This window comes from Dicentrarchus labrax, unplaced genomic scaffold, assembly GCF_905237075.1.
Source record: "Dicentrarchus labrax unplaced genomic scaffold, dlabrax2021, whole genome shotgun sequence".
In the NCBI taxonomy this organism is placed as follows: domain Eukaryota; kingdom Metazoa; phylum Chordata; class Actinopteri; family Moronidae; genus Dicentrarchus; species Dicentrarchus labrax.
In genome coordinates, this window is record NW_026136713.1 from 6,967,271 (window position 1) to 6,995,053 (window position 27,783).

Here is a 27,783-nt window from a genome sequence, read left to right on the forward strand (position 1 = left end):
GGAATCTAATGCAGCTGAAATTATACCTCATCTCATCTTATATATTATTATCAAATGTTTCTATGTCCATATTATAATCTGTCTGGCTCAGGTATGTATTACTTTCTTTCCAAAAGAATTCTCCCAATTAGCCCTCTCAAAACGTTAAAAGATGGGTCCCATTTAGAGACAGGTCCTCGTAATAGCCTGGTGTGACTCCACGTTTGGACAAACAAATGCAGGTCTGAATTTTATAGAAACTATTTGAAAGTATAAGAACTTTGAAGGCACACAAGGTCGCCCACTTGAGCAAGTTCTAAGCTGCTTGGATCTACTTCACAAATATAAATGTTTAAGCTTTTGTATATATAAACATATCATCATTAGATCAGTTAGATTCTCCGAAATTCAATTGTTCTGTTCATTTTACAGAAACCATGAGCACTAAAGTATCAAAGGATAAAAGAAAGGATAACTGATGTGTTTTCCGATTTTTTTAATAAAGTAATTTTCATACTGGATAAATAAACAGTTTGATACTATCTTTGCTGAACAAGTGTTTTGTTCCAAATATGTTGAGTTCAGTGATTGAAGCAATTAAAAGCCATAATTATTATTTTTGTTAAAACTTAAAAAAAAATATTAATTGAAGTTTGTGTAATACAAGTGATTTGGATGAATTTTGAGCATATTATTTTCTGTTTAGGGAATCACTTTTACTTTCATTTACATTCACAGAAGTGAACCAAATGCTGAGATATAAGCCTACTGGGTACATTTTAAAGTTTTCTTACACCCCCCATGAAGCTTTGGGGACCCCTACCCAGGGCAGGAAGTGATAAGTTCAATGAAAAAGATACACGTATTTGGAAAAATGTAATTTAAAACTTTAAACTCACGTGTAGCTGCAGCAGAAGAAAGCATCACGTGCATGTGTCATTCTGACACACTTCAAAGCAAAAGCAAAACATTTGCATATATTTATTCATGGCCTCACTGGGATCATTCAGTCATAGATTAAAAAGCAGCTTTCCCATAGGCCTATATTGTCGTTGGGAGTCAATGAATTGCAGATATGAAGCAGTAACCATGCATCTGTTACAGCTTTAGTTTTTTGGAAAATAGGTTATTTTTTTAAGGAGTATTTGCAGAAAATATAGAGATTAAATGTACAGATTAAAATAACTTTGGATCTAGTATGTGGGACAATGTGAAACAGGACTTTTAGAGCAAAAGCAGCTTAAATACATAAAGTGTATTAGTGGGTCATTTTAGCCTCCATCTTGTTTTTCATGGGTTTGACCTTACTGTCTTTCATTATATCCCCCTAATGCTAACTGTTGCAGATGAACTGACATGTGCGATTTATAGTAACCTGTATATAAGCTTCAAGTTTCACTTCAAGTTTCACTCTACCTGATTTGAAGCCTCCTCCCTCTCTGTTCGGGTTCCACCCCCTTTTCCTTTCATCCATTCTCATACAAACACAGACCGATGTTAACATTCAGTACACGGACTCACAGAGAGTGAAAACGGGTGCGAGAGGATCAGAGAGGAGGAGAGGACAGAAGAAGTTTCTCCCCAAAGAAGGCTGCCTCGGAGCGAGTGCGTGAGGGGAAAGAAACGGCACAGTGTGATCATTCATGGTGAGTCCGTTTCGGTTTGTTTGTTTGTTTGTTTGATTGATTGATTGATTGATTGATTGATAGATAGATAGATAGATAGATAGATAGATAGATAGATAGATAGATAGATAGATAGATAGATAGATAGATAGATAGATAGATAGATAGATACCTGTGGATAACATTGCATTACATTAAAGATGACAGGTTGAAGCTAAATGGTCTTCTATCATGCAATAATTTCTTCACATCATATTTTATTGTTTCTATCAAACATTCCTTAATTGAAAGCAGGTCAGCCATTTAATTCAAGTGCTATAACTGTGTGTGGTACCGAGATGCACTATTTGCATATGAACACATTAAACACAGCATTGCAAAAAGCAAGAAAGGAGGGAAAAAAGGACAGAAGGACAAAAAAGCACCCCAACCAACGCCATTCACAATCCTGTGAGAGAGATATAGAGAAAAACTTTATTTCAGACTCAGGGTCCTGATAAAAGACATTAGAAAAAGATCATGATTTAAAAAATATTAAAAAACACATATTAATGTCTTACAAAGAGAGAACTACCAATGTGTCCACTGCTGTGATTGGTAGTGAGTAACATTAAAGGTTATTTCATTTTCAGAGTCATTAAACTGACAAATAAATCCATACTAAGTATTGACTCCTGCCCCCATAAATATTTTATTTGCACTACACCATCTAAGTCTTGTAAGGGATTTTCTCACAACATCACTATGAGCTACTCACAATGAAAAGCTGCTGTTCTTCATTCATAATACAAATAATATCACTGCAAGTAAAAAAAAAAGAACAATAAAAGCACATATACACAAGATAAGACATGTTGGTGTTAAGTGATGTGGATGGCTAAGAGAATTTTAGGGGAAAAAAATCTTTTCACACATCGCTGCTGTTAAAAGCTCTAAATAGCTTGTGAGGTGTTTAGTGTTTTGTTAAGTGTCTTTCTTGGTATTCGAAGACAAAATGAAAGTTTTGGAGTTCAAAGTGAAGGTTGACAAAACAATTTCTGCTATTGAGGAAATTACTTCAAGCAGAGTGAGATTGAGAGATATGTGTGAACTTTTACTCTTTCCTCCTGCATGAACACCATCAGTCGTTTAAGATTATAAGATATTTTATCTCTCATCATTTTTTATTACAATACTGCCTCACTACATTTTTTAGACTAATTACAGTTTATGTTTGCCAACACTTAGTGATGATAGCGCTGTGGCTGAACCAATTGGCAAGGTGTGTGTCTGTGGTGTCTTTTAATCTGTAACAACAACGCAGGTGAAACTGTGTGCTATGCCTTTATGTAGTTTATGTGGAGTTATCTAATGTGTGAAATTAAAACCTTGTACTTAAACTGATGCCTTCCAGCTATATACTATATATACTATAGCTGGAATGGGACATAAAAAGGACACTGTTGTAATTTGCATTTAATTTGTCTTTGATTGTAAGGAGGACATTTCTATTTCCCTTTCTTTTGTAAACTTGTCATTGGATGACAGTTTGGTTTCACACACATATTTACTGTTATTGCTCAACATTCAGCTCAGGTTTAACACTTCCTTGTGCTGTGCTCGGTTTGTGCTGTGAAACAAGGCATCTCGTGTTTCATGACAGTGACATTCAGACCTGTCGACGTGCCCAAACATGCTTTTACTAGATGATTAAAAAGATAATAACTGGCGGGATGTTATTTAATTCTATGGAACAAATACTTAAATTTTGTCTTAACTTGACTTGCTTGATCTATTCAAAACTTATGTCCTGAGCTTGAACTTGATTATTTCCCTGAAGGCTTTGATTAGGGAAACATAATGAACAATCCAGGTGAGATAACAGCTGGCAAAATCCCCAAGCCAGATCAAGTCCAACGAGAAACAGTTGGTCGTGTGAAGTCCTTTCACAATAGAAACCTTTATTGCTCAATGTGCCTCCATGGTGGGTGACAAATTTTCCACGTAGAGTGGACTGAAACCTGGCATCTGTAAAATGATGTGCCCCTACATGTTTGCTTAAATCTCACTGTGACCATTCCCGGGACACCACAATTCAACATGTAAACACATACGCAATCTAAACCCCCCTAAACTGCAGTAACTAACTGTCAGTATGCAAACTGCTCTTTATTTGGACCCTCTCTGTGCATGGATGTGCCTGTCACTGTGGCTGTTTGTGATCCAAAGGCTCAATAGTGTGACTTCACTCTCAGGACGGTCCGTGCACTGCTCTCAGTTCCCCATGGTGTTGCCCATTGTAAGTGCAGCCAGCACACAGGCTCTATTGAGGGGGGTATTGAGCAGGGATTGCCTTAATACTCAAAGAAACTTTTTTCCCCCTTCCCCCTCATTTGCTTTCTGTCACAGTCATCTTTTTTCCCCTCCTACCCACCACAGGTTTAGAGAGGTGAATGAGGTCGACCCTCTTCTTGGTATCCAGAGAAAGCGTTATCTGGGCTCCCTCCATCTTTCTTCAGGCTGCGTGTATCAGGCGTCCAGGTTGCACTGAGCAGGATCTGTACTTCCTACACTGTGGATGAGGTGGAAAAGAGATGTCTCCATGTAAAGAAAGCTGTTGCCGAGTTTGCAGCAGGGGCTTTTATAGCTGCCACTGGAAGCACTCGAGTGAAAATAAGAAAGAAGTGAGTATTTCTATATGTGTGTATATTTAAGTTGACACATGTGAATATATTTTTATATGACCATTAGTGAGTTCAGACAAGCCTTAAATTACATAATTTGGTCCAAATTACTTTGTCGATTTAAGTTTTCAGGTCCCTTGTTCTACTGAGTATAGCCTTACAAATCCCTGTAGTAAATCCCAGGGATTGACATTCCACAGCACTGAATCAGTGAACTGTATAAAATATTACCAATGAACCGTTTAATTTAATGCTTTTAATGCATTCTGTGAGAAAGCAGTTTGCATATGTGTTGTAAAGTAGAAGTGTAAACTGTAAAAACTGATGAAAAAGAAAGGCTGAATATGAACCCGTGTGCCAAGAAAAATAAGTAAACTCACAGGCCCCAACAGGCTTGTTATGGACCAGTCTGGAACAGGATTATAAAGGGGAGAGGGGGATGGTGGAGGGAATGATTTTGGAGGGTGGAGGTGTTGTGATGCTGAAAGACAAAATGTTTGTTGTCAGTGCAGGGTGCAAAACCAAGTATGAAAAAATGTTGAAGTTGTTCCATTTGCCTTCACCAGATCAAATTTTCTTTGGAATCCAATGCATACATTCATTTACACAAACACAAAGCATGCAGAAGATCTTGATTATGATCTTAACCTGTTTTGAGTGTGAAAATGAACAAGATTTCACCTGTTTCTTTTTTATTATAGCATGCATGCTGCTGGTTCTCAGGTGTCTCTCTGGTCTCCCTGCTTGCCCTGTGTTGGATGTACATTTGTCTGGTTACTTTTAATGACCGAGATGATGTTAACGCGTGAGTGATCACAAGCATGCGCACACACACACACACACACACACACACACACACACACGCACGCACACGCCCTACATTGAATCCAGCATAAAAGCCCAGAATCCTCTCTTTTCTTTCCTTTTCTTTTCTTTCTTTATTGGTGACCTCTGCTGCCCTCTTTTGTTTCTATTATCAGGGAAAGCTTCGCAAAGCTGAAACAGTGGGTGAACTGGTTCATGGTGCTGTTCATCATTTCTGCAGTGTTAACCAGCTACTGCGTTCTGCTGCTGGTAAGATTGCGGTTTTAATAATATGGTGTTGAGAGTCAACAGTAATGTACCTGTATGTTTAGAATTCTTGCTCAATAAAAGACATAAAACAGCCTTAGCAACCAGATATTATGACAAAATGATGATTTCTCACGTACACCATTCATTACAGCTGTTTGCACTGTTCCAAGTGGCCTTAGGAGAACCACTCGACTTACATTGGCTACACAAGGTATCACAAACATTTATTCCAAATATGCCTCATCTATTGCGTTTTTATTCAAATTGCTGAATGTCATGTTTGCTTTTTCTCTACACAGATCCTCTTATTTTTTGGTGTGGTGTTCATCACTTTTGGGGTCGTAGGAATCGGTCTCATATGGAAACAAGAATGGCCAATTGTTCCTCTCTCACTCCAGGTACAGTGAGTGTTTCATACTCAGGGCTTAAGGGTGTGTGAGATACTGAGAATGTAACACTTTAATTGTCTGTGTTCATCATGTATGTCGTCCTCCTGGCAGGCCACAGCTCCTTTCTTGCAGTTTGGTGCTGTTGGGGCGTTGACCCTGCTGAGCCCTTTCATCTTCCGTGGTTTCTACGTGGCCAAGGGACAATGTATGTCTCAGACCTGATTTAAGAGCACACATTCACAAACAATTACAACGCTGTGTACAGACATAACATTTTCCAGACATAGATATCATCTCTGAGTCAATTTTGAAAATTAGATAAAAGGTTAGAAAAGCTAAATCTTATTGTTTGACTTTTGTTCTCACCAGGTTCTAAGTTCCTCATTGCAGTGGCATTCATAGCGGTGTCAGCAGCCATCTTCCTGTGTCCACTGTACATCCAGTCTCCATGTCTGATAGAAGTACATGAATTACCTGAAAAACCGAAACTCATTGGCCACCGGGGCGCACCAATGGTGAGCATCCTGTTTTTCTTGTCAACACCCGAAAGATACACATAGTGCACCTTTCATGTAGGAGTTGTAACAGTTGAGGCATAGCAGTTATAAAAAATAAGGCTTTGTAGTTGTATGTGAACAGACAGTAGTTCAGTGATCCTTTCAAGGGATTGTGCGTCATAAGAGTCTGAATACCACCTGGACAAGAAGTCCCTGCTCCCAGCCGATAAATAGTCCGATACATAACCCCCGTAGAATCAAAAAGTGTCTTACTTACACTCACACACAGTTTAAACTCACACAGATTAAACAAGATACAGTAAGTTAATTAGTAAGCTTTAAATGTTGCTGGTAAGTATTACCTTCAGACAGAACTAGACTAGACTAGACTAGCTGTTTCCCCCTGCTTTCTGTCTTTATGCTAAGTTAAGTTAAGCTAACCATCTCCTGGCTGTATCTTCATATTTAATGGACAGATATGAGTGTGTCAATATTCTTATATAACTCTTGTCAGGAGAGCAAATACATGTATTTCCCAAAAATGTCTCTTCCTTGAATTTGTAAGCCACTCAGACATAAAAACCAACTGCCACAATCCATGTAAACATCACGATCTCCTGTCATTCAGAGTAAACAGCACAAGACAACATACTCTGTTTACCATTTATTATATGCTGATGTAATATGTCAAATAACTTTACAGCAAATACTGGCTCAGGTGTGAACTTGTGAGGGCCCCATATGCCATGCTGCTTTTAGTTTGCTTTGCTCCTGGGTCACCAATAAGCTCAATTTAACTCTGTGTAGGGTTGTGTGCGTTCACAGCTTAAGGGTTGTTTTAGGCACATGAGTGTGTCTCACCCATCTGTCCTCACTGTGTTCAGCTGGCCCCTGAGAACACCATGATGTCGTTCGAGAAGAGCATTGCGTGCGGCGTGACAGCCTTTGAGACAGACATACAGCTCAGGTATGAGGGGAAAATGGGTTCATATTTTGTAAAGTAGTAGTGCACATTGTTGTTACATGTTGTTATAGGGACGGACTTGGTTTCAATACACTTCCACAAAATCCATACTACGTTTCACTTACTTGCAGAGATGACTTGGCTCAATTGGAGCGGAGCGAATGTGTGAATATACTGTGCAGTGCGTTAAGCGTGTAACAAAACCAAACAAATAGTTCTATTCCTGCGTCACAAATGCAGTATGTGGATCCAAAAGTATTCAAAATAATAGACATTGCAAAAAACAATTGGTCTCTAGCTTTTTTGCAGTAGTTGAAAAACTATTTCTTCTCAGCTTCTAATGTCACACACTTGTGTCTGTTTCTATTGATGATGATCAGTGATTGTGTGTTGCCTTGTAGTTCTTTAATAAAACAAACACAAATGGCTCCTACACACATTGTCTCTATAGCCCCACTGCATTAACTGACTCGCTAAGCCCCAATGCTGTTAGTTACTGTCGCTTGGAACGGGAGGGTGAGGCGAAGTAGTTCTGCAACTACAAAGCTGGACGCCACTAAATCCTACACACTGCATGACCCTGTTAGGCTGTATAGGTAACAGAAAAAGATATATAGACAAGAAACATAGAGGTTACAATGGTTATTAGATGTATGCTTTACTGTTCAAACTGCATTATTTACTTTTAACATTACAAGAGAAAATGCTATGAGAATGAGGAGTAACCAATGTGTTTGCTGGAGTGTCAACTTCCCACAGTAGGACAGAGCTGCTAACATTGCATTCCTTCACAGTGGGACTGTGAAGTAAACAATGAATGTACCAGGGCTTTTTCTAACATAACCTGTTTTTGAGCAGACCCACATACTGTTTAGTCCATTTCTCACACTTGCACTAAACCCCTGTCTTTGTGGTTTTGGGTTTGGAAAAGCTAGAGACACCATACTCCCAACTCTTTGTATCACTCATACTACGGCCCGTGCACACTTAAATGTGGAGAAATCTGAAGCTTGATAGACCTGCTGGGGTTTAGCAAATGATTGGTTACTTCTATTTGGTTGTTGATCCATTCAGTGTCAATAAGGGTCATACATTACTTAATGCACCTTCAATTAGGATTGTTTTGGCCTCACAGATGCAATTTCTGATGTTTTTCTAATCTAGTAAAGACAGAATTCCCTTCTTGATGCATGACAATAACTTCCCTGGGTTCTTGCGGAGAACGACAGACATTAAAGACAAGTTCCCTGAAAAAGCCAACTCCAGGGACAGCGCCAACTTCACCTGGGAGGAATTACAGAGTCTCAATGCAGGTGATTGGTTCGTAAAGGTGAGGGTTGTGCTTTGATACATGCGTTTACCACACAGTCACTCATGAAGATTTGTGTTATCATGCAACATGCTCCAGTTACAGGAAGTATTATCTGACTGTCCAGACAGATCCTTTCCACTCAGTGTCCTATCTCTCAGAAGACGACATAGAAGCAGCCAGGAATCAGACCATACCCTCCTTACTTCAGCTCCTCAACCTCGCCAAGGAGCACAACATCTCAGTGATATTTGACATATATAGTCCTGAAAAAGAAAATGAAACAGATGACATAGTCAAAACCATCTTGCATTCTGGCATTGACCGTAGCCGGGTAAGTTTGATTCTAAACCCTCTGATGGATTTTGATTGAGATCTTTTTTTGTTATGGTGCATATTTTTTCTTTTCATAGGTCCTTTGGCTTCCTCCTACAAAAAGAGAACATGTAAAGAAGATTGCTCCGGGCTTCACCCACTTCTATAAAGACAGTGAGGAAAAAGAGGGAAACTACCTGAATGTGAAATACAGCGAGCTGAATATGGCAGACATCAGGTAAAAAAAAAACAAATATGAAAATATACACCCATGTTATCTAGGTGTTAGTGCCAGGAGGCATGGACAGAAGGGTGTTAATTAGAAGTGTGTGTGCAGCATGCTGAGACATAGTGCTGGCACTGGATGTGGAGACGCAGGTTGGGCCCCTAGGGAATGAGATTCAAATAATGTCCCAACCCAGAGGTGCTGTTTTGTGCCTAAGCAAACCAACCATACAAAAGTACTAAAGAATGAAATGCAGTGTAGCAACATGTTTTGAGAAAGCACTGAAGCATTAACTTGAGTGCTAAATCAACTCACTGTGCAGGACTGTTGCATGCAACTTATATACACACACATGCAAACATACATATACATAAACATGCAGTTACATATCTGCATACACAAATATATACTGCTTTCCACAGATTCCTCGCCCTTTCCTGCAGAAAGTGTAACTTGTCCGTTTCAAAATCTATGATTGTATCCGACAGGAAACACCGTAGCAGTAACGTTACAGTGAACATATGGGGGGTTAATGAGCGTTGGCTGTTCTCTCTGCTGTGGTGTTCAGGAGCCAGCTCTGTCACCACCAACTCCTGCCACATTCTAAAAGACATGGACCGGCCTGACTGGGTCCTGGTGAGCAATAAATACAGCTGCATGTACATTAGCTTGTGCTTTACTTTCTTTAGCTTTCCATTTCACTAGCCACCATTAAATACCATCAGTCGAAACACTTACTGTGGAGCTGACAAGTTTGGACGAGTGTTGTAAAAAATATGTGACACACCTTGACCCAATGAGCATGTTTTTGTGTGTTTCAGGCGCTTCGGACCTACAAAATAATATGGATTACAGTGGACATTGCATCTATTGTGATAATAACTGGAATCTACATCTTGCAGTGGTAAGCAGAGCAGATGTTTGGTGTTGTATGAAAATGTGTATAAAGTAAATAGACTGACTCTTCCACCTCACTGTCTCTGCCAGGAAAACACACTGTTTCTCTCACAGAAAAGGTACTATTACATTTTGATTTTAATTAATCATTAAGTCTGTAAAATGTTTATGAATATTTCCATAAGCCCCGGGTGACATTCATTGACATTTCAGTCCAAAACTCAAATATTTTCAGTTCACTATCGAATGTTTGGCCTTTTTTCTTGACAAATTACTGAAGCGATTCATTGATTATGAAAATGGTTGCAGTGTTTGGACTAACCTATAAACTGACTAATTGTTTCAGCTCTAGTTAACACATTGACAATAATCATGCTAACTAGCAACCAGTATTTACATGATCAACAAGTGTTGCACACAGTGTTACTCATATCTTGATTCAAGTGATTCATCTATCAAATTATACCAAGTAAATGGACATCAAATAATCTTTTGGTGCCGCTTTCTAATAAGTCACCCTTTACAAGAGGTAAATAATGGCTCAGTTAACAGTTAATAAATCATTAAAGCTTTATTGATCAGTTAGCCCATCAATAAGAACTTTAAAAACATTTTTACTTCCATTTATTAACAACTTCTTAACAAAACTGCAAACCTGATATATTAAATGTTCATTTATTAAAGATTATATCATGGTTTGGTGGAATGGGATAAAGAAATCAAAATGTACTGAAGTATTTACCAACATTATAACATCATCATTAACAAATAGAAATGATAAATACCATATAAATGCTTTTACAGCCTGGTAATTCAACAGTTGTTCTTATTAATAGTTTATAACTGTTCTATAAATTATTTATTAACCATAAAGAAAACTGTTAGTTACAGCTTATAATCCCTTTTTACACTGTGCCTTATTAGAAAGTGGTACCAACGCCTTTACTGAAATATAACTGGAATATAACTGTTTTTTGTGCACAGGGGCAAGAAACACAACTACACCGGACTGGAACGAGAAGGAACTGGCTCCATTTATATCCAGTAGCTAGTTGGCCTCACTGCAGCAGGAAATTCTTCTGCCCCAAAACTTACAAACATCCTTGTCTGCACTGCCAGAATGGTTTGGCCCTAGATAAGGAAAAAAGCACTGAATTACCATACACTGTATTTTGAAGCCGTGAAAATAAGAATGTTTATACTGGATGTTAGTTTTTTATTCCAATATAAGTCTAGCTGGTTAACGGGGTTTATCTTTCACTGGGTTTTGATTATTTTTCTGTTGCTGCTAAAAATATGAAGCTTTCCTCTGACTGTATCATCGCAGGGGTCTCCAGCCTTTTTGAGTGAGAGCTATCTAAAGGGCTACTCTGTATACTTGACGAACGAATGTTTCAATAGAATAACAAAGCAGTGTGTAATTTCACCTTTAGTGGTTTACATATACAAGGCTGAACCAATCTGATTTGGAATTGCGGGAGTTATTTTTTCTCTGGTTTCATTAACACAGAAGCATCTTATGAGAAATCTAGTGATATGAACTATGAGTCATGTATTTAAGTGTTTGGCCACAATGGAAAGCCTTTCTACACTTCCTTGAAAGTGGTACAGAAAAGAAAAATACTTAGATAGAATAGAATATAGAATAGATTACAGAACATGCTCGGTTGTCAGCTCATAGGCTACTTGGAGACCCCTGTATTGTTGCAACGTGCACTATAGATCTGCACTGGATTTCCTCTTGACACTTTAGGTTGTTGTTCGTTTTCTGTTGTTTCTTTTTGTTACAAAATTTTTTTTTAAATCACAGTGTCATGAAAAGGGGAGTATTTGAATGATCAGGTGTGTAAATGACTGAAGGGAGGAAGCGAGGTTCACCTTGACATAGCTCAACATCACGACCTCAGGAAAGAATTTACTGTAACCTGAGCCAAAAGCACAATTTTATACACTGTCACACTCTGTATTTAATCCTCCACTTTATTGACTAGGCAGAAACAAGAAACACAGACATTATAAAAGTGGCATTAAAACATACATATCAGTTCTTTGTTTCTTTATGTTACATAAACAATAAAAAAAAACAAAATCATGTTTATGCACCGTGGTCTTTGATTTCTTGTTTCTATTGTTTGTAAAACAATGGGTGTCACATTTTCTGCAGCCTGCAAGAAATACAAAGGACCATTGTGTAACCTTGAGACTACAAATGTGAAATAACAATTTATGAACAGGATTAAATAGAAAATAAAATATGTCTTTGAAAAAATCTGTTATGCTTATTTAAAGATTCATTCCATGCTTGTATATTAGCCTATATTTACAATACTGAACTACTTACGTACTTTACTTGATAATCAAAATGTTGTACTACTTTATACTTTTTATTTCACTACATTCATTTGGCAGCAAGTTATTTTGCAGGGGGAGATTTTATAAACCCATAATGAGCATATAAAATACAAAGCATTAAATTAAACCACCCAACAGTAGCCTATATAAAATGGGTACAATTAGCTCTACAACAGCCAGCAACGATAGAAACACTAACATGTGGTGTATTATGCTTATATGTTGATCCCTTGATAATATTAATCCATTAAATAGTCAAATCTATCTTGCCTGTATGTTCCCATCCCTAAACTCAACATCACCCACTTCAGCTCCCCATACATCAGAAATATGTCATCAATCATTTAAAAAAGTAAAAGCCCATTTCAGAACAATGTATAAAATATTAATGGATTATAATAATTTACAGATCAATGTAGGCTACAGGTATCACACTTGTATCTCACTTTAATGTTGAAGCCAATAAAGGTGGGGGTAATTTGAATCACTTTATATACTGCAGGGTTGCTTAATCAATAACAACATATCATAATTTATTTGTTCATAATATGTAATAAAATATAGTTTAAATATAGTGGGGAAGAAGCCGGACCAAAACTAATCAAAAATTTAACTACACGTACTTCTTCCTCGTCAAACCCTGGCGCCTACATAACCCATAATGCAACTCCAGCGCCGAGAGTTCGGTCGGAGATTCGGTTCGGTTATGCTCGTAGCTGCTAATGCTGGAGCGCGCCGTTAGCCCGGAGCAGAAATGAGGAGCGGGCTGCCGAGGTCCGGTAAGCGAACTTCTTCCTAACTCCACACCCCGAAATTTTACTCACTTTTAAAACTTGTAGTCTTCACCCTCAACCGACGCTGAGTCACTAGAGGCAATTTATCAGACTTCGCACAGCTCCCTCTGGAGCCCCAAAAGACTTTATACAACTTTTTTCCTCCCCTACACACACACACACACACACACACACACACACACACACACACACACACACACACACACACACGCAGTAAGCTAGTTCTCCCAAAGACCTGTAAACGGACTGGGTTCCCATTTTTACTGTATTTTCCCAGCACCACCTTAACGCACCACTAGATGGCACACGATGCAAACAAAATGGAAAAACAGGCGACCTGAGGCCGAGCAGATACACTTTTAACCACCGATACGATGCTCCACAAATTCATCGATCACTTACTGATGATGCCATGACACTCTAAGGTGCATACAGGTGGCATAGTTCATTTAATATATTAATATTGGTGTTACAGTGTCCCAGTGAGGGCTTTGAGCCACTGGGCCGTTTTTTTCCATGAAGGCGAGGCAGGACTGAGAGGGGAGGAGAAACATGTCCCGTTCTTGGGGCTGTTATGCCCCCAAAAAACTTGTGGAAAGTTGACATGAAGTAAACAATCCCTCCATGTCACATCTTAACCTCTGTGTGTGGGTGTGGATTCACCGCTGACCGCCGCAGTAACAGACGGGGAGTGTCCGACGACGACTGGATGTAAAAAACAAAGTCAATATCTCACTTGTTTGTGAAGAGTGGAGCGACTGTAAATGGTTGTAGAGAATTATCCGGGACTATTGCTGTAATTGTTTTCTTTAAAAAATAATAATAATAATAATAATACCCCCAAACTGTAATTTACATGACTTTTCGAGTCGGCCACAGCATGGTTCATAAATATGGTGAGTACCGTTAACGCAACGTAACGTCTTCATCTCCCTCACGTGTCAAAAGTTTTGTAGTAAATCTCGGTTTTAGGTTTTTTTTTTAGGTAAGTGCCAGCTCATTACTCCATTAAAGCTTCTGCATGGCCTCTTCACTGGTCCACTAACTTTAACTATAAACCCTTGTTATTGTTATCCTTTTGGGGAATTAAAAAAGTACTGTAACTAGTCAAAATGTGCAAACAGCAGTTTACTTCTTCTGAGGGTTTTTTTTTATTTTCTAGATGAAAATGTTCAGTAACAGGTAGGAAACTGTGAAGTAGTAGATTTACCTCCGTGATGTGCATCATTTCTCTGCTGTGTTCCTCACCACCCACCGGGTTCAACAACCAGCTGTACAGTCGTGTTGCAAGAGGAAAAAATACCTTTAATGTGCTCTGCAGGGGAATGTAACAAACAGACGTGCTCCATTTGTGTATAAGTCACATAAAAATCTTTATTACTAGATGATATTTTCTATAACACCCTATATTTGAACTTAGCAGTGTGTTTGTGAAAGTAGTAACTTTTTTTAACCTGCTTCATTTGTAATGGTACGTTGTCCTCTATGACATGCCTTTATGGTTTTAGTATTGTAGTACGTTATTGATTGATTGTTGCCCTGTATAGACTTTATAGATTAGTGGATTGACAGAAAAGCTGCCAGCAACAATTATGTGATCAATTAACTGTCTAATTTCCGAAGCAAGATGGCACAAATTCACTGGTTCCAGCTCCTTAGATGGGATTTTCTATTTATCTTAGTCTTCTGTTAACTTAATATCTTGGATGGGCAAAACACGATTTATAAATGTCAATTGATTATTTAATGTCATTTTTCCCCATATGCTGAAATTCTATACAGTTAACAATTGATCAAGAGTAATTAATAACAAAAAAATAATATAGCGCTGATGAGGTATTTTGTCATTCATATTCTATCCCTGGATTAACTTCCCTTTAAGAGCAATGCAATAAATACTAATTTGAACCCCATTCCATGAGAATATTATTGACCCTGTCAATAATGATTGCCAACATGTATAAATTCTCTGCCGCTGTTGTCCTGAGACATGTATTTATTTTGTGAGGCAGACACAGAGAGAGCAGTGGGGCTGCTCAGACGGTACCAGGCCAACCTGACCAGTCCAGAGGAGCAGACTCTCAGGACCAGTGTGGACAAAGTGTCTGCCATCTTAGGTAGCCAGCTGTTCCAGGCCCTTCTTGGTAAGAAAAACGCCGTAAAACTGCTTGTTTTGCAGAAGGGAGTCTTTCAAAACTCTACCCTCCAGCCTAAATTACATCACAGTTTTCGCAGGGTAGACTTTCTAAATACCTTTTCCTGTTCACGCCCCCTTCTTTTTGAGTAAGGGAGCTGGTTTACAGCTTGATTTGTTTGGTTTGCTATACTCAGTTGTCACATGTCACATGTCAGTCTTTTATTCAGTGCAGCTTATATACTTTGATTTATGTTGTCATGTGATTGGCTGCAGGCAGACACAGGATGTAGACAGGGTCAGGTTGTATTAATTTGTATGGGAAGTTAACTGAGTCTAAATGTTTCCCAATTAAGTCTTATGAAAGAGGCCATTCAGTTTGCCTCACAAAGGTTTGCTGTATACCCCCCTCTGTAACATACTCAGATTGTAATGAAATCCCAATAAAGCCACGCACACACTGTATCTATAGACTGAGTTGTTGTAAGCTTGGACTTGTCACACTGTGAAAGCACAATTCTTCCTTTGACTTTGACAAAATTTTGTCTTTTTTGTGCCATATTCTTTATGAACTTAATTCAACATGACGTAGATCACTGCTCAGAAAGACTGAAAACAGTTGATTCACCATTACCAAATAGCTTTAGTTATCTGTGAAGCTCTTTACTAATCATATTCATAGTTTCTACTGCAACTGACCTGAAGAGTCACTATTATTGTGTGTAACCAGCTACAGCTTCATGACAAGTTTGGTGTTTTGGAAAAGAGCTCCGGAAGAATCAGATAAAGCACATTACTTCCGTTTAACCAATGGTTGAGCGATCCTTCTAATTACCACAGCCATGTTATAATGATGCTTGCCCCTTGGTCTGCTGTTGCTCCTGCCGACCCACTGCTGCTTCACTGCTGGGGAGCTCAGGGGGAGAGACAGCTCAGGCAGCAGCAAAGAAATACACTATGTCGGTTCTTACTAGTGATGTATCTGAAGCATTATTAAACCCACTTTTATCATATCTTTTTGTTTGTCAGGTAGGCTTAGTGCCATTTTAACAGAGAATGAATACGAGTTATATAAATATATTGTTTGTAGTGCAAGGTCAATGCAAAGTTTCATGCATGAAGACAGGATTTGTGGCTGTGTTTGCTTGCACTCCACCACAGTTGAGTTAGACTGTGGATCCCCAAGAGGTGGGAGGGACTCATTTGCTGTGTCTCATCATTTAAAGTCCACCAAATATGTCTTAAAGGGTAACTTAAAGGGTTTTCCTATCTAAGTGACTAATGGGCACAACTGTTTTTGTAATGGGTCCAGTATTGAGTGAGAGAGCTGCTGCTGCTGGCAGACTAGAAACTGGCTACAGTGTAATCATTCAGGGACATTGTGCACCATCAGTGTACGTCCATGTATGCTGGAAGAGCGAGGTGTCTAATGAGACACTGTGATGAGAGGTTTAACTTGGTTAAAATGATTAAGCATCTGAAGTAGAATTTTGAGATTTGTATTCAGGCTTGAATTAATAAGTTGTTGATAATTTTGCCTATTCTTTAAGTTTGTATTCAACATAATACCTAATCATTTCAATGAAATGTACTGATACGAATATAAATGTGACACAGAAAAGACATTTATTATTTCAGCTGGTGGCTCTTTTTTCATCTACCGGCCACCTTGATTTCAGTCAGACACTGAATACAGCGATTTTACCTCACTGATCATTGTATCATTGTAATACTAAATTCAAACTCAAGAGGAGGAAGTGGTTTGCCTGTCCCCTGTTCCAACAATTACTAACTTTTGTTTGGTTGATATAAACCCCTTAATTCACCGAGTTGGAACAGTGAAAAGTCAAATCAAAAGTTGTATTTTTATTTTATTTATTTTCTGTCCAGTTTGAATTGTTGTTACAATGTTCTATGAGGTAAAATTACTGTATTACTGTAGGAAAGATATAACGGCTGTTTCTGGTTAAAAAATAGGATCTTACTCTTCAACGAAAAGGTGTATCTCTGTAGGGTCCTTTCCATAATGTTTTCAGACACTTGTAATAACAATCTGAGCCTGTCAGTGGCAGAAACAAGCACTTGTAGTGGACGCACATTGACGGTGCATAATTGCCCCAGATAATTACATTGCAGCCTGTGAGTACGCATCATTACCACGCCAGCATACACCTGTGGTTCACCGAGTAGACAGAGTCTGCACACCAGTTATCATAGTCGTCAGCGTCGCCAGATCCGCCGACAAATGTTAGCGGGGAGAGCAGCCTTTATGTCACCTCGACCACATGCCCCATACAAACACAAACAAGTCAGGGGAGATCGTTAAGACAGGGAACTAATGAATGTCACACAGACTTACATAAAATTATAGAGTGAAATTTACTGTCCATGCTGGCAATTATTTGTCAACTAGGAAAGCTACCATGGCTTTTGCCCTGTAGGCCGACATTGTTGTTTGTTTTGTCAGCTGACAATTGCTGCCGCTGGCTGACAGATCACACCCCATTTAAACAGTTTCTGGCCCTCGTTGTTAGGTGTTAATCGGTGCTCTGAAATGGAGCGGGCCTAAGAAGTCCCATTTCAAAGCCTTCTCTGCGACAAATACCTGTGAACCTAACGACATTCCCATCAGCCTTAGCTGTGCTTTGTGTTTAATATAATATACATGGAACTGCTGCTGAACATTTTCAGTGTGACCATGTTAGCGTGCTGACTTTAGCATTTAGCACAAAACACTGCTGTGCCAAACTGCAGCTTCACAGAGCTGCTAGCACGTACTCAACAGTCATGTTAGCCCAACAGAGAATAAAAGATACAGTTTCCATCTACACAAAAACTCTATGCTCAACACTTTATCAATTGAATCAGTATATTTACCATGACTATGCTGAAGTGTCCTTGAGCAAGGCACTGGTTACCTTCTAGCTGTGTGGGGACATCAACCTGTGTCAAAGTCTTGTCAGTTTCAAGTTATTATCACTGTTTTGAGTAAGAACTTTTTTCTAGACATTTGCATTAAGTGATACACAAATGATTTATAAAATAGCTTTATGCTATGCACAGTTTTAATCTAGTAACTAGACATCAGATGTATCATACCATGTTATTAATTTAAGTGAGGCAGACTCAGAGTGGATTAACTTTCCAAATCAGGATTCCAAACATTCCTCATAAAGAATGTTCAATCAGGGCCGAGCCTGAGGCAGACAGGAAAATAAACCGCTCTTGGCTGTCGTCCCAAGCCTCTTCCACAACTCTCATGGCTCTCTGGCTCATCTGCGCAGTGTGAGGGTAGACGAAGAAGAAGAGGCCTGTGGTCTGTGTGTCTCAGGTGCAGGGCTGTTGAAGCTACGCCCCTTCATTCAACATGTGGTTCTCATCAGGAAAGGCAGAGTGGAGGAGCAGCAGGTTCACAGCACTAATAGGAATACAGTGCAGTATAAACATTACTCATCCTCTTATCCTCTCCTGTTGTGTTTGACTTCACATGCTCAGGGCCATGTGAACCAGTTTTGTTTGGACCATTTGGTCTTTCTTTTGTGACCGTGGCGTTGGGCTGAAAGGTGGAGAGCAAACCTGACGATGCTGTAAACTAGGTTCGGAAGAAAAGTTTTATGATTGAAAAGCTACTGTTTTCACAATATCTTTAAGCAATATCTTCTAACTTTGATCCACTGTGGGAAGTAAAGAGGTGTTTGAGGCAGTGTGGGAAGGTTCAGTACTGGCCACTTGGATGATTGGATGTGTGCATGGTTGCACAGTCACGAACAAAGGTTGCCTTAACTGTGCATCCACCCTTTTGTTCCAACATACAAACGGTGGGAGTCATGAGGGGGGCTGTTCACAGGGAGTTGGGGGTGCACGTACAGACAGACACACGTTAAATTACAGCGGACCCTAAATGCCGGGGGAATATTTTATTGAGGCAGTGACAAGGGGTTGGATTGTTTGCCTTGCCTTGAAATTGTGACCTAGTTTGCTGTGAATGTGTTATTCCAGTGAGCTGTGGTTTGCTCGTGTAATGAACTAGGGGCACATTCTTTTTTTTTGTATGATTCACCCAGGCAGGCAATACAGGGATGACTTCAGTCCAATTGAAAAGGTACATGACGAATAGAAGAGGCCCACAACACACACAAACACGCTGATCCTGCATGCAGAGTCTTTGTAGGACAGGGAGAAGGTACAGGAAACCCCCTATGACTGTGACAAAAAGGCTCAGCGCTCCGACCAGACCATCCCAAAAATAGTCCCAACATCAAAAAGAGATCTGGGAATAAGTCCTGTGAAAGAGACTTCTGGCTTGGATTATGTATTTTGTTCCATGGCTAGGAATTTATGTGGTCTGTGAGGGTTGGAACAGTTCGGAGCTTTTTTTTGGAAAGTCAGAGGAAGAAAAAAAAACTCTCTGTACTCACTGTGTGACTGTGAATCTTGAACTCGAAATACTTTGAGACCTGATGGAGCACTTTTCTCTGTTTTGTTACCTCTGCCAGGAATAGATAAACGATGTAATTAGAAGTGTTAGTTGCGTGAAAGCAAACCAGGTGTCCGGGATGCAGCTGAAGAGCAAATCCTGCAAGTTTTAACAGATGCAACATTTTCACGACTTACTTAAAGCGGAACTAACCAGTATTTGTATGAACTGAGGGTCAAATGGGTAAATGTATTTGAAAAGTGTCACTCGTATTGATGAACCCACATAGAATTAACACCTGACTCTGCAGATCTCTCCAGCGCTATGTAGCTTTTTAGCATCTTTCAGTTCATTGTTATGGTTATACAGCCTGCAACTTTACTGTTTCAATTCACTCTCAATGCCCTCATAAGCCTCGTTTCCAGCTACAGCAGCGAGCTAGCTCTGATAAGCCAACTACACACTACCTGCTGCTGGTGAACATAGTGGGGCATTTAGCAGCTAAAGAGCAAAATATTTTCCCAAATCAGACCTAAAAGAAGAGTGAATGTTAGACATTTCTCAAGTGGCCAGAAACACAACTCCACATGAATGCTATTGTTGTTGCACCATGTCTGCTTACTAAATTGTATGCTAACATGTTTGCCATATCAATTTTATAAGTTGATATGCTAATGTTGTGTTTATAGTACATTGTGTTCTGCTGCCCCTAACAGGCAAACATATATAAACGTCTTTCTAAAATACAGCGAGCGAGCAAACTGTAGCGGATAGAGCACGAAAAGTTGTCCAGATATACTACGAGCAATATCCAAACAACAACCTTTTGTCAGCCTTGTTTCTATATAGTTGGAGGTCAGTTTACCTACTTGTAACTCCCAACAGCTCTGATTTCCTTCCAAATCTCATCCTTGTTTAGGATATCCTTACAAAAAGGGTGCTGTGGATCATGTAAGATTTGCCACTTCTCAACCTTGTAAGTGTAGCCTCTTGTCATCATGGTTTCTGGCAGAAAGCTCTGATGGCAAACTTCTCCCACGTGCCCATGATGACTGCTAACTAGTCTCACATAGACATATCTCCACACTTTGTTTTAGCAGGTTGGAAGTGAGCAAAATTTTGCAAAAATAGAACCAGGGCGAGCGTTTTTTCAAACAAGCTACACGTCGCTCAGCCTGTTCGCCGTCTTATGGAGCCAGTTAGGACGCTTGTTTGCATCTCTTCCAGTTAAGAAATGGTATAAGGTAAAAAGGCAATTATCAACACTTAAAGCTAGTGAAATAGTTAGGTATATTAACAACAAGGAGGCTTACTAATGTCATTGTAGTTATTTGTGTGTATGTTTGTATGTGCCTGTATGTAAGTGTGCATATGCAGCCAGGCCTACAGTAGGTTTGTGTCTGCACATATATAAGAGTTTGTGTAAGTGAGATTGCTCTTTAGTCAGCTGTGCAACAAACTCCTCTGCCCACACATGGCTTCACTCCTCCACATTCAGACACAGTGATGAGTCACATGCTCCATTCTTACACTTTTGTTCTCACAGTGTCTTGTTGGGACATACTGACTCTTATCTCTCTGTCTCACACACGAACAAGCAAAAGATACACATTGTTAATAGAGAAGGACATGTTTTAAATGTGTTACGTTTCCCTAGATGTTTTTCTCAAATGTGTCTTTGTAGCCCGTCTTGTCCTGACATTGAACTTTTGGAAGTTGATGAACTCTCCAGCGACCTCTTTGTGTCAACAGTGCAGGAACCAGGCCTGTGTGTGACATCAGCAAACTTGTCCCAGTGTATTCTCATCAAATGGCTGCCACTCAATAGGTGACCACAGGACATGGGCGTGTAATGAGCCAAGAGGTGATGAGTGGAGATGAGAAGAGAAGGGAGGAGAGCAGAGGTTCAGTCTATAAAGAAAAGAAAAACCTTTAAAAGAACGGAGACCAACAAAGACTGTTTATTACGTTATTTTCCATGCCAGCTGTGTGACTCTACAGATGGCAGTGTCATTCATGTTCCCCAGAGTGTGAATCCTACTGACTTTGGTCATCTCTTGACTTTTCTGTAGCACCACCAGCAGGTTGACATTTGTGGTTTTGAGTGAAACTGTTGGTGGATGGTTCACCATGAAATTTTGGACAGACATTGATGTTCCTTTCAGGAGGGATTGCAATAAGTTTGGTGATGTCTTAACTTTTCATCAAGCCCAATCATCAGTTCAATACAGTTAGTTTATAATCAACCCTTAGATTCTTGTTAACTGTGTGGCATGTTATTAAATACATACGTGGAAGTGACATTACTTTCTACTGCTTCTATAATCAAGTTTTAAGCATCATCTTAGAACCCTTAATGTGAATGTTCAGGAAATAACTTCTATAAAAAACCTTCCTAACTTCCATTTCGACATCCACTCAAATCAAAGCATGTAACAGGGTATGAGTTGCTCACTATTCAACTAGGGGGCAGTGTCTACACTTATTCAACATGTGTAGTAGCTCATGTACCCTCACCCTAAAATGGAGCTTCATCTATGATGAGGCTGAACAAAAAGTAGAGAAATGTTTGTGTTTGTACTGCACATGGTACAGGTAGTATGAAATATTATAACGTGGGCCTCTTAGACAGTGACTTGACTGATTTACTCAGTCAGTACCTGAGTCATATAGTTCAGCAACAAGATAAGAAGAGCTCTTGCGAATGTGGAGAGATAACTTCCATGTAAACAGACGACTCCCACCCCCACGTTTTCACCCAGTGCACCACTGAGGAAAACAGACATCTCCCAATGTGCCCATGATTGATTGGTGGGCTCGTTTACACAACCAAAACGGTGTACCTTTAAAAAAAAAACTGAGAAGTTATGAAAAAGAAATAATGACTACAGAGTATAAAAAAAAAGAGCTTGGATCTAATGTTTATAATTATCCAGGGGAAAAAAAAGAAGCTCATTATTGTTTTGTTTTTTTCTCACAGATATTCAAGAGTGTTACGAGGTGACCTTGCAACTGAACAAGGAACAAACAGTTGCGAAAGAAGACAGCAGGCAGGATGCGTGGGAGGTAATTTTTCTTTTTCACATTATAGATTAGAGAAAATATGAATGTTTACATTGTATCTGGTGTCGCACGTGCTGTTGTTTGCCGCGCTTTGTCTCCTGGCTGCACAAAAAATATTACTCAGTGGCCGGCACAAGGTGTCACTACCTGTGTCCCTTGCACCCACATGGATAAAATGTTATCATGAGTCATGGCGGCTATGACTTCAACCTGGTGAGTGAGTGTCAGACAGGAAAAAAAAAAAGTTGGAGGGAGGGACACATGGGTAGAGAGAGAAGAGGAAATTAGACAGAGTCAAAAGAGCACTGATTACCATTTGCTCATCAGTGGGCTGCTCTTATGAAGTCAGCCAGTCCTTTCATTATCACAAGTGTTTGCAGTCACGTGGTTATTTAGAATATTTTTAGTGTAAATTTAAAAAACAACTGAGTTGAAGGAAGAAAAGCAGAATTTTGTATAGATTGAAACCTTATTCAGATGTTTACTAAGTCGTATCACAGAGCTCCGGCATACAGAACTCTACATGTTAAAGCAAATATCAATAAGTGGTTAAAGGTATGGGTAATTTTGTTTGCAGTTCCATGTTACTGATCTCCTAATAGCCTGTGGATGAGTAGGAACCCCTGACTTCACGTCATTTGCATGATTTAATATTGCCTCATAACTTTCCTTCAGCTATGCCAAAATGTTAATGAAATTGATCTTTGGCTGACTTCTATAGCCCATTAACTGAATGATCTTTGGCCCGTTCTTTAGCAGAGATTTGCAAAACACTATAGGTTCTGCTTAGTGTGTGTGTGTGTGTGTGTGTGTGTGTGTGTGTGTGTGTGTGTGTGTGTGTGTGTGTGTGTGTGTGTGTGTGTGTGTGGGGTTTTTTTTTTGTGGTTATTTGTCTGCACTCGCGGTGATGCAAACTCAGTCTACGTGCGGTACGTGGGGGCACAGATTGATGATGATGCCGAAAACAAAAAATGTGATTTCAATTTCAGCACAAAATCTGAAAACGTCATTTTTAGAATTGAATTTAAGGCACAATGGCCAACTTTGATCCCTTTGAAACAACAAACTGGATTATTCCATTGAAACATCAGACTTATTTTTGTTCAGTCATGTGTGCCTGAAAAACATCTCAAAGACCCTTATTTGGTAACAGGAAATACAAGACAATTTTTTTTAAAACTTACTGTTACTTACTCAATTATTATCCATAAAGGGACAAGTGTAATGCAACTGGTTAATGTACTCAATAGAACAGAGTGTATAAGTCTGTATTCAATGCAAGCATGCAGTTTATCGATATAATATTAGCAGGTCCTTTCAAATATACTGTTAACACCACATAAATGGCATTGGGCACTTACCCTGCCTTTAGAGAATTTGAGTCTTGGTAGTGTTCGAAGACTACCATTCACTGTCAACTCCAAAATACTTCAGAGGTGAAAAGAGCCCACTAGGTTTTAAAGCTTTTTTGAATTTGTGTCACAGAAGCTCTTCAGTGGGCAGAAACGTGTCGAGAGACATCCAACATGCTGATCAAGGCTCTAAAAAACTGTGTTGTAGACGAAGCTAACCGTACCTGCACAAGAGAAGAAATAACAGCACTCAGAAGTGTTCCTTTTCGTTTTTATTTAAAGGTTATTTTTCTGCCTTTATTTAATAATTTACAGTAGAGATAACAGGCAGCAAACATGAGGAGAAAGAAAGACATATGATGTGCAATAAAGGTCCCTGGCCCCGGTCCCCTGCAGTTATATGGGACATGTCTTAGACCAGGGGGCCACCAAGACACCCCAGGTGGTTCTCTTTGTCAAAGAAAAGGATCAAACTTGGGTGCAGTTGTGGTGGAGCCACACATATGAGACACCATTGGTTGTTGTGAATACTTTCTTCTAGATAGCTGATAGATAACTATGGTTTACTCTCTGGTTTAATCAGTTTATCCTCTTTATCTTTATCTTTCTTTTTTGATACAGTGCTCATGATGATCTGCTGAATTGTGATTCTCTAGTTTTCCTCACTGTCCATTTGTCACCTGTTTGCCCTGGAAGGGGATTCTCTCTTGTGTGACCCTATTGATGTGTAACACAACGACAGCATTTTGTACTAAAAAGACTACATAATACTTCTTCATATAATACAGTTACATGTTTGGTCATTGGCCACTGGGAGGGCAGCTGGCTCTGTCCCAACTGTCCCTTCAGGTCCTAGATAAACTGTGGCTCCAGGGGTCATCCATTTTCTGTTTGGTTATTTTGGACCTAAGGATTGGTTAATGGTGTCAACCATAGGGTTTCTGTTAGGAAGGGATCCATCAGTCATCAGTGAACATGGGTAAAACATGGAGCTGATAGCCATGGATTTGACCAAGCCGCCCTATATGTTTGGTTGATGGGATCTATACTAGATTTTTTAAATAAATAATTAATAAATAATTAATACTGTATATGTATTTTTAAGTCATGTAGTGTTTTAGGCCTGTAATATGAATGTGATCCTCACATGAGATAAAAACTTTAATCTAATGTTATTCCTCTGTGCTCAACAGCCCTCCCTACACTCAATCACTTAATGGCAATATGTTTTTGAAATGAATGTGCTAAATCTGAACTGGATTATGTATGGTCAGTTGCACACAAGAACTGCAGTAAACTTGTCATTTGCTAGACTATATTAAATGGACACACAGAAGAGTGTATTGCCCAGTTTATGACTAAAGCTTGAATGAGTGACATTATTTTCCACAAAGGATTCTCATGCATTTGTAACAATGTAAAAAAAAACATAGTCGAGAACATATTACCAATATATTTTCTGATTATGCAAGGTTTAAAAAATAATGGCAACAATTATGTACAACATGTTGAATACGTTCAATGGCTCCCATCTTTGTTTGTCTGAAGAAACAATGCTCAATTCATATTCCAAATGTGTTCATTTGAATTGATTTAAATAGGATTTTATTTCACATTATTAATTACATAAAAGTAAATATTTTAAGATTATTTTAAGTATTTTTGTAATGTAATATTATTATTAGTTGTATGTTGAATGCCTTTCTCAGACAGTCTGTTCCAAATATTGTTATATATTTATATAGTTGAATACTCAATGTTTAGGTCATTTCTCATTCACACTACTGCTTGGAGTGGCAGAAGCTGGTTCTTTTAACAAGTTATACATTTCTTTTAGCCACCTATTTCAACTGATCATCCCTTTAGCTGACTACTACGTTGTCATAGCTTTTAAATCTAACAGTGTTTTACAGCTGACTCAGTGCGCACTTTTTTATCAAATCATAATTTAGTTGAGCTGCTCCACAATCTTTCCACATGCCCCTTGGCAACCGCAAAAGTAGCCCCTGTTTGGGAATCAATAGTCAGTCAACAACTGAACAAATAGCTGCTTATGGAAATTTTACAGGCTGCCCATTTTTTCATTCGCTGCTCTTGCTGGCGGTTGTAAATACAAGAAGAAAGTTGTGACCCTTGTCAGTTCACACATACATTTTTTTTAAGTTCAAGGTTCAAGGTTAAGCTTTATTGTTATTATTATCACACAAGGTTGCACAGTGTAATACAGTTGAAGCCCCCACCTTCTGCTACACACAGAAAATGAACAAATATTTAAATTAGAATGGAATAAAGCAATAGAATAGGAAATAAAATAGAATAACATTTATACAAGTAGCACTGAAAGAAGAATAAAAGGAACCCTATATGGTATTTACAAGGAACATATGCTCAGTATGTGCAATATCAGTGTGATGTATCAGTATCAGTATGATAATGTGCAAAAGCAGCATTTTGAGACTTCTGTGTAAAAAAGGGTTTATGAGAGAGTCATTTATTTATGTTGGGAAGTTAAAGTCCAAACATAAACAAACACATCCACATTTCTGAGGTGGTTTCACAGCCTAACACTACAGATACACCACAAATATCGTATTAAAAGATGATCTTGGGTGCAAAGTTACATTCAGCGTTAACTAGCTTACAACTAGCTCACATTGTGTTACAGTAGCTGTTTCCATGCTGAACATTTTAAAGAGCTTTGATGCTAACTTATCAGTAAAATGATGCAGCATTCACTGATCATTAAATTGGTGTTTTCTTTCTTTTTTGGTCTGTAATCTAATCAGCATGAATTAAAACACATGTTTTCACCCATTACGCAGTATAACACAGTGTATATTTTATTATTAATATAATTTGGATTGATATATGTGTGTATATATTATGGAAAACTGGAATAGTGTAATACTGTAACTGACTAAATGAGCCTCCAGTGTGCAACTTCTGTTACATCATACTGTTATAAACACACTCACTGTGTGTTGGACTGTGTGTCGGTGTGGACCAGTCACCATGACTGTTATAACAGTCATGGTGACTGGTCCATGAGGAGCTGATTCCAGAGCTGTGCGGGAGAAATGATTAATTAGCGCCTCTATGTAATAACCGGTTGATGTTTGTTAGACTGTAGCTGAATGAAATCCGTCACGGTGTTTCAGCTCTGTCAGTCCTTCAAGCTGTACGTTGTATTATAAAGCCGGTCATCTATTTGATAGAATGCAGTTGAAGGTGATCACAAGCAGCAGATGTCAATGTCAATTACATATTCCCACTTCCAGTGCACTTACTTGTTGCTGAAAGGCATGAAGTCCTTTACAGTGTCATGTGTTCTGTCCCTCCCATAGTAGAGGACCTAAACCACAAACTATGACTGTGGCTTGAACTTTATTCTGCCATCCTAAGCTTCTGTCAGTGTGTCAGTGTATTCTGTGATCCACCCTGTCTAGCTTCTAATTCAGTGCAGCAGGGCTCCTGATCCTTCCCGCATCTTTCCCTCTCTGGATCCCAGCTGCTTGTGGGGCCCAGGAACAGTCCTGGAGAGAGAGAAGGGGAAGTTTGAAAAAGCAAGAGCTGCTTAATGGGCACCCAGCGAGGTGCTCATCAGTATTCTAGCCATGCTGTCACCTGAGTGGAGGATGGGAGGAAAACTAAATGAGTCTGCAAATTCCCTGATTTGGTGCAGAGTAGCAGGTGAGAGTGGAGAATAGCTCCTTTGGAAGAGAAATGAAAGACA

General features: G+C 39.1%; 2 protein-coding genes across 13 annotated transcripts in view; both read left to right on the forward strand.

Annotated features, from left to right (window-relative positions):
• Positions 1-1,466: 1,466 nt before the first annotated feature.
• On the forward strand, positions 1,467-12,032 carry gdpd2 (glycerophosphodiester phosphodiesterase domain containing 2). 5 transcript variants are annotated; one of them, XM_051421082.1, is made up of 16 exons: positions 1,467-1,625; positions 4,023-4,267; positions 4,969-5,072; positions 5,248-5,341; positions 5,493-5,552; positions 5,641-5,739; positions 5,842-5,935; positions 6,100-6,245; positions 7,112-7,194; positions 8,356-8,521; positions 8,628-8,834; positions 8,914-9,053; positions 9,530-9,677; positions 9,863-9,945; positions 10,029-10,057; positions 10,923-12,032. In XM_051421082.1, the coding sequence occupies exons 2-16, from the start codon at positions 4,178-4,180 to the stop codon at positions 10,988-10,990; spliced, it is 1,611 nt and encodes a 536-aa protein (XP_051277042.1). In that variant the 5' UTR covers positions 1,467-1,625; positions 4,023-4,177; the 3' UTR covers positions 10,991-12,032. The 5 variants fall into 5 exon arrangements, 3 of the variants coding, with proteins under 3 accessions (XP_051277042.1, XP_051277044.1, XP_051277043.1); XM_051421083.1 differs by having other exon boundaries at positions 1,476-1,625; positions 3,993-4,267; XR_007887331.1 differs by lacking the exon at positions 9,530-9,677.
• Positions 12,033-12,979: 947 nt separating this feature from the next.
• The window catches only part of dlg3 (discs, large homolog 3 (Drosophila)), a 79,997-nt gene continuing 65,193 nt past the window's right edge, over positions 12,980-27,783 (forward strand). The window contains exons 1-3 of one of the 8 annotated variants that reach the window (XM_051421074.1): positions 12,980-13,069; positions 15,097-15,228; positions 22,616-22,701. In XM_051421074.1, coding sequence (XP_051277034.1) covers positions 13,045-13,069; positions 15,097-15,228; positions 22,616-22,701 — 243 coding nt within the window. In that variant the 5' untranslated portion in view covers positions 12,980-13,044. Of the gene's footprint in view, positions 13,070-13,662; positions 13,981-15,096; positions 15,229-22,615; positions 22,702-27,783 lie in introns of those variants that run through there. The other 7 variants (XM_051421076.1, XM_051421073.1, XM_051421075.1 and 4 more) reach the window with 7 other exon arrangements.

What these genes read in the sequence shown, in the direction of transcription:
- gdpd2 (XM_051421082.1), top strand. Translation starts at nt 4,178, where the DNA reads ATGTCTCCATGTAAAGAAAGCTGTTGCCGAGTTTGCAGCAGGGGCTTT. An exon ending in GACCGAGATGATGTTAACGC is followed by an intron (nt 5,073 to 5,247) that starts GTGAGTGATCAC and finishes TTCTATTATCAG; the next exon opens with GGAAAGCTTCGCAAAGCTGA. An exon ending in ACCGGCCTGACTGGGTCCTG is followed by an intron (nt 9,678 to 9,862) that starts GTGAGCAATAAA and finishes TGTGTGTTTCAG; the next exon opens with GCGCTTCGGACCTACAAAAT.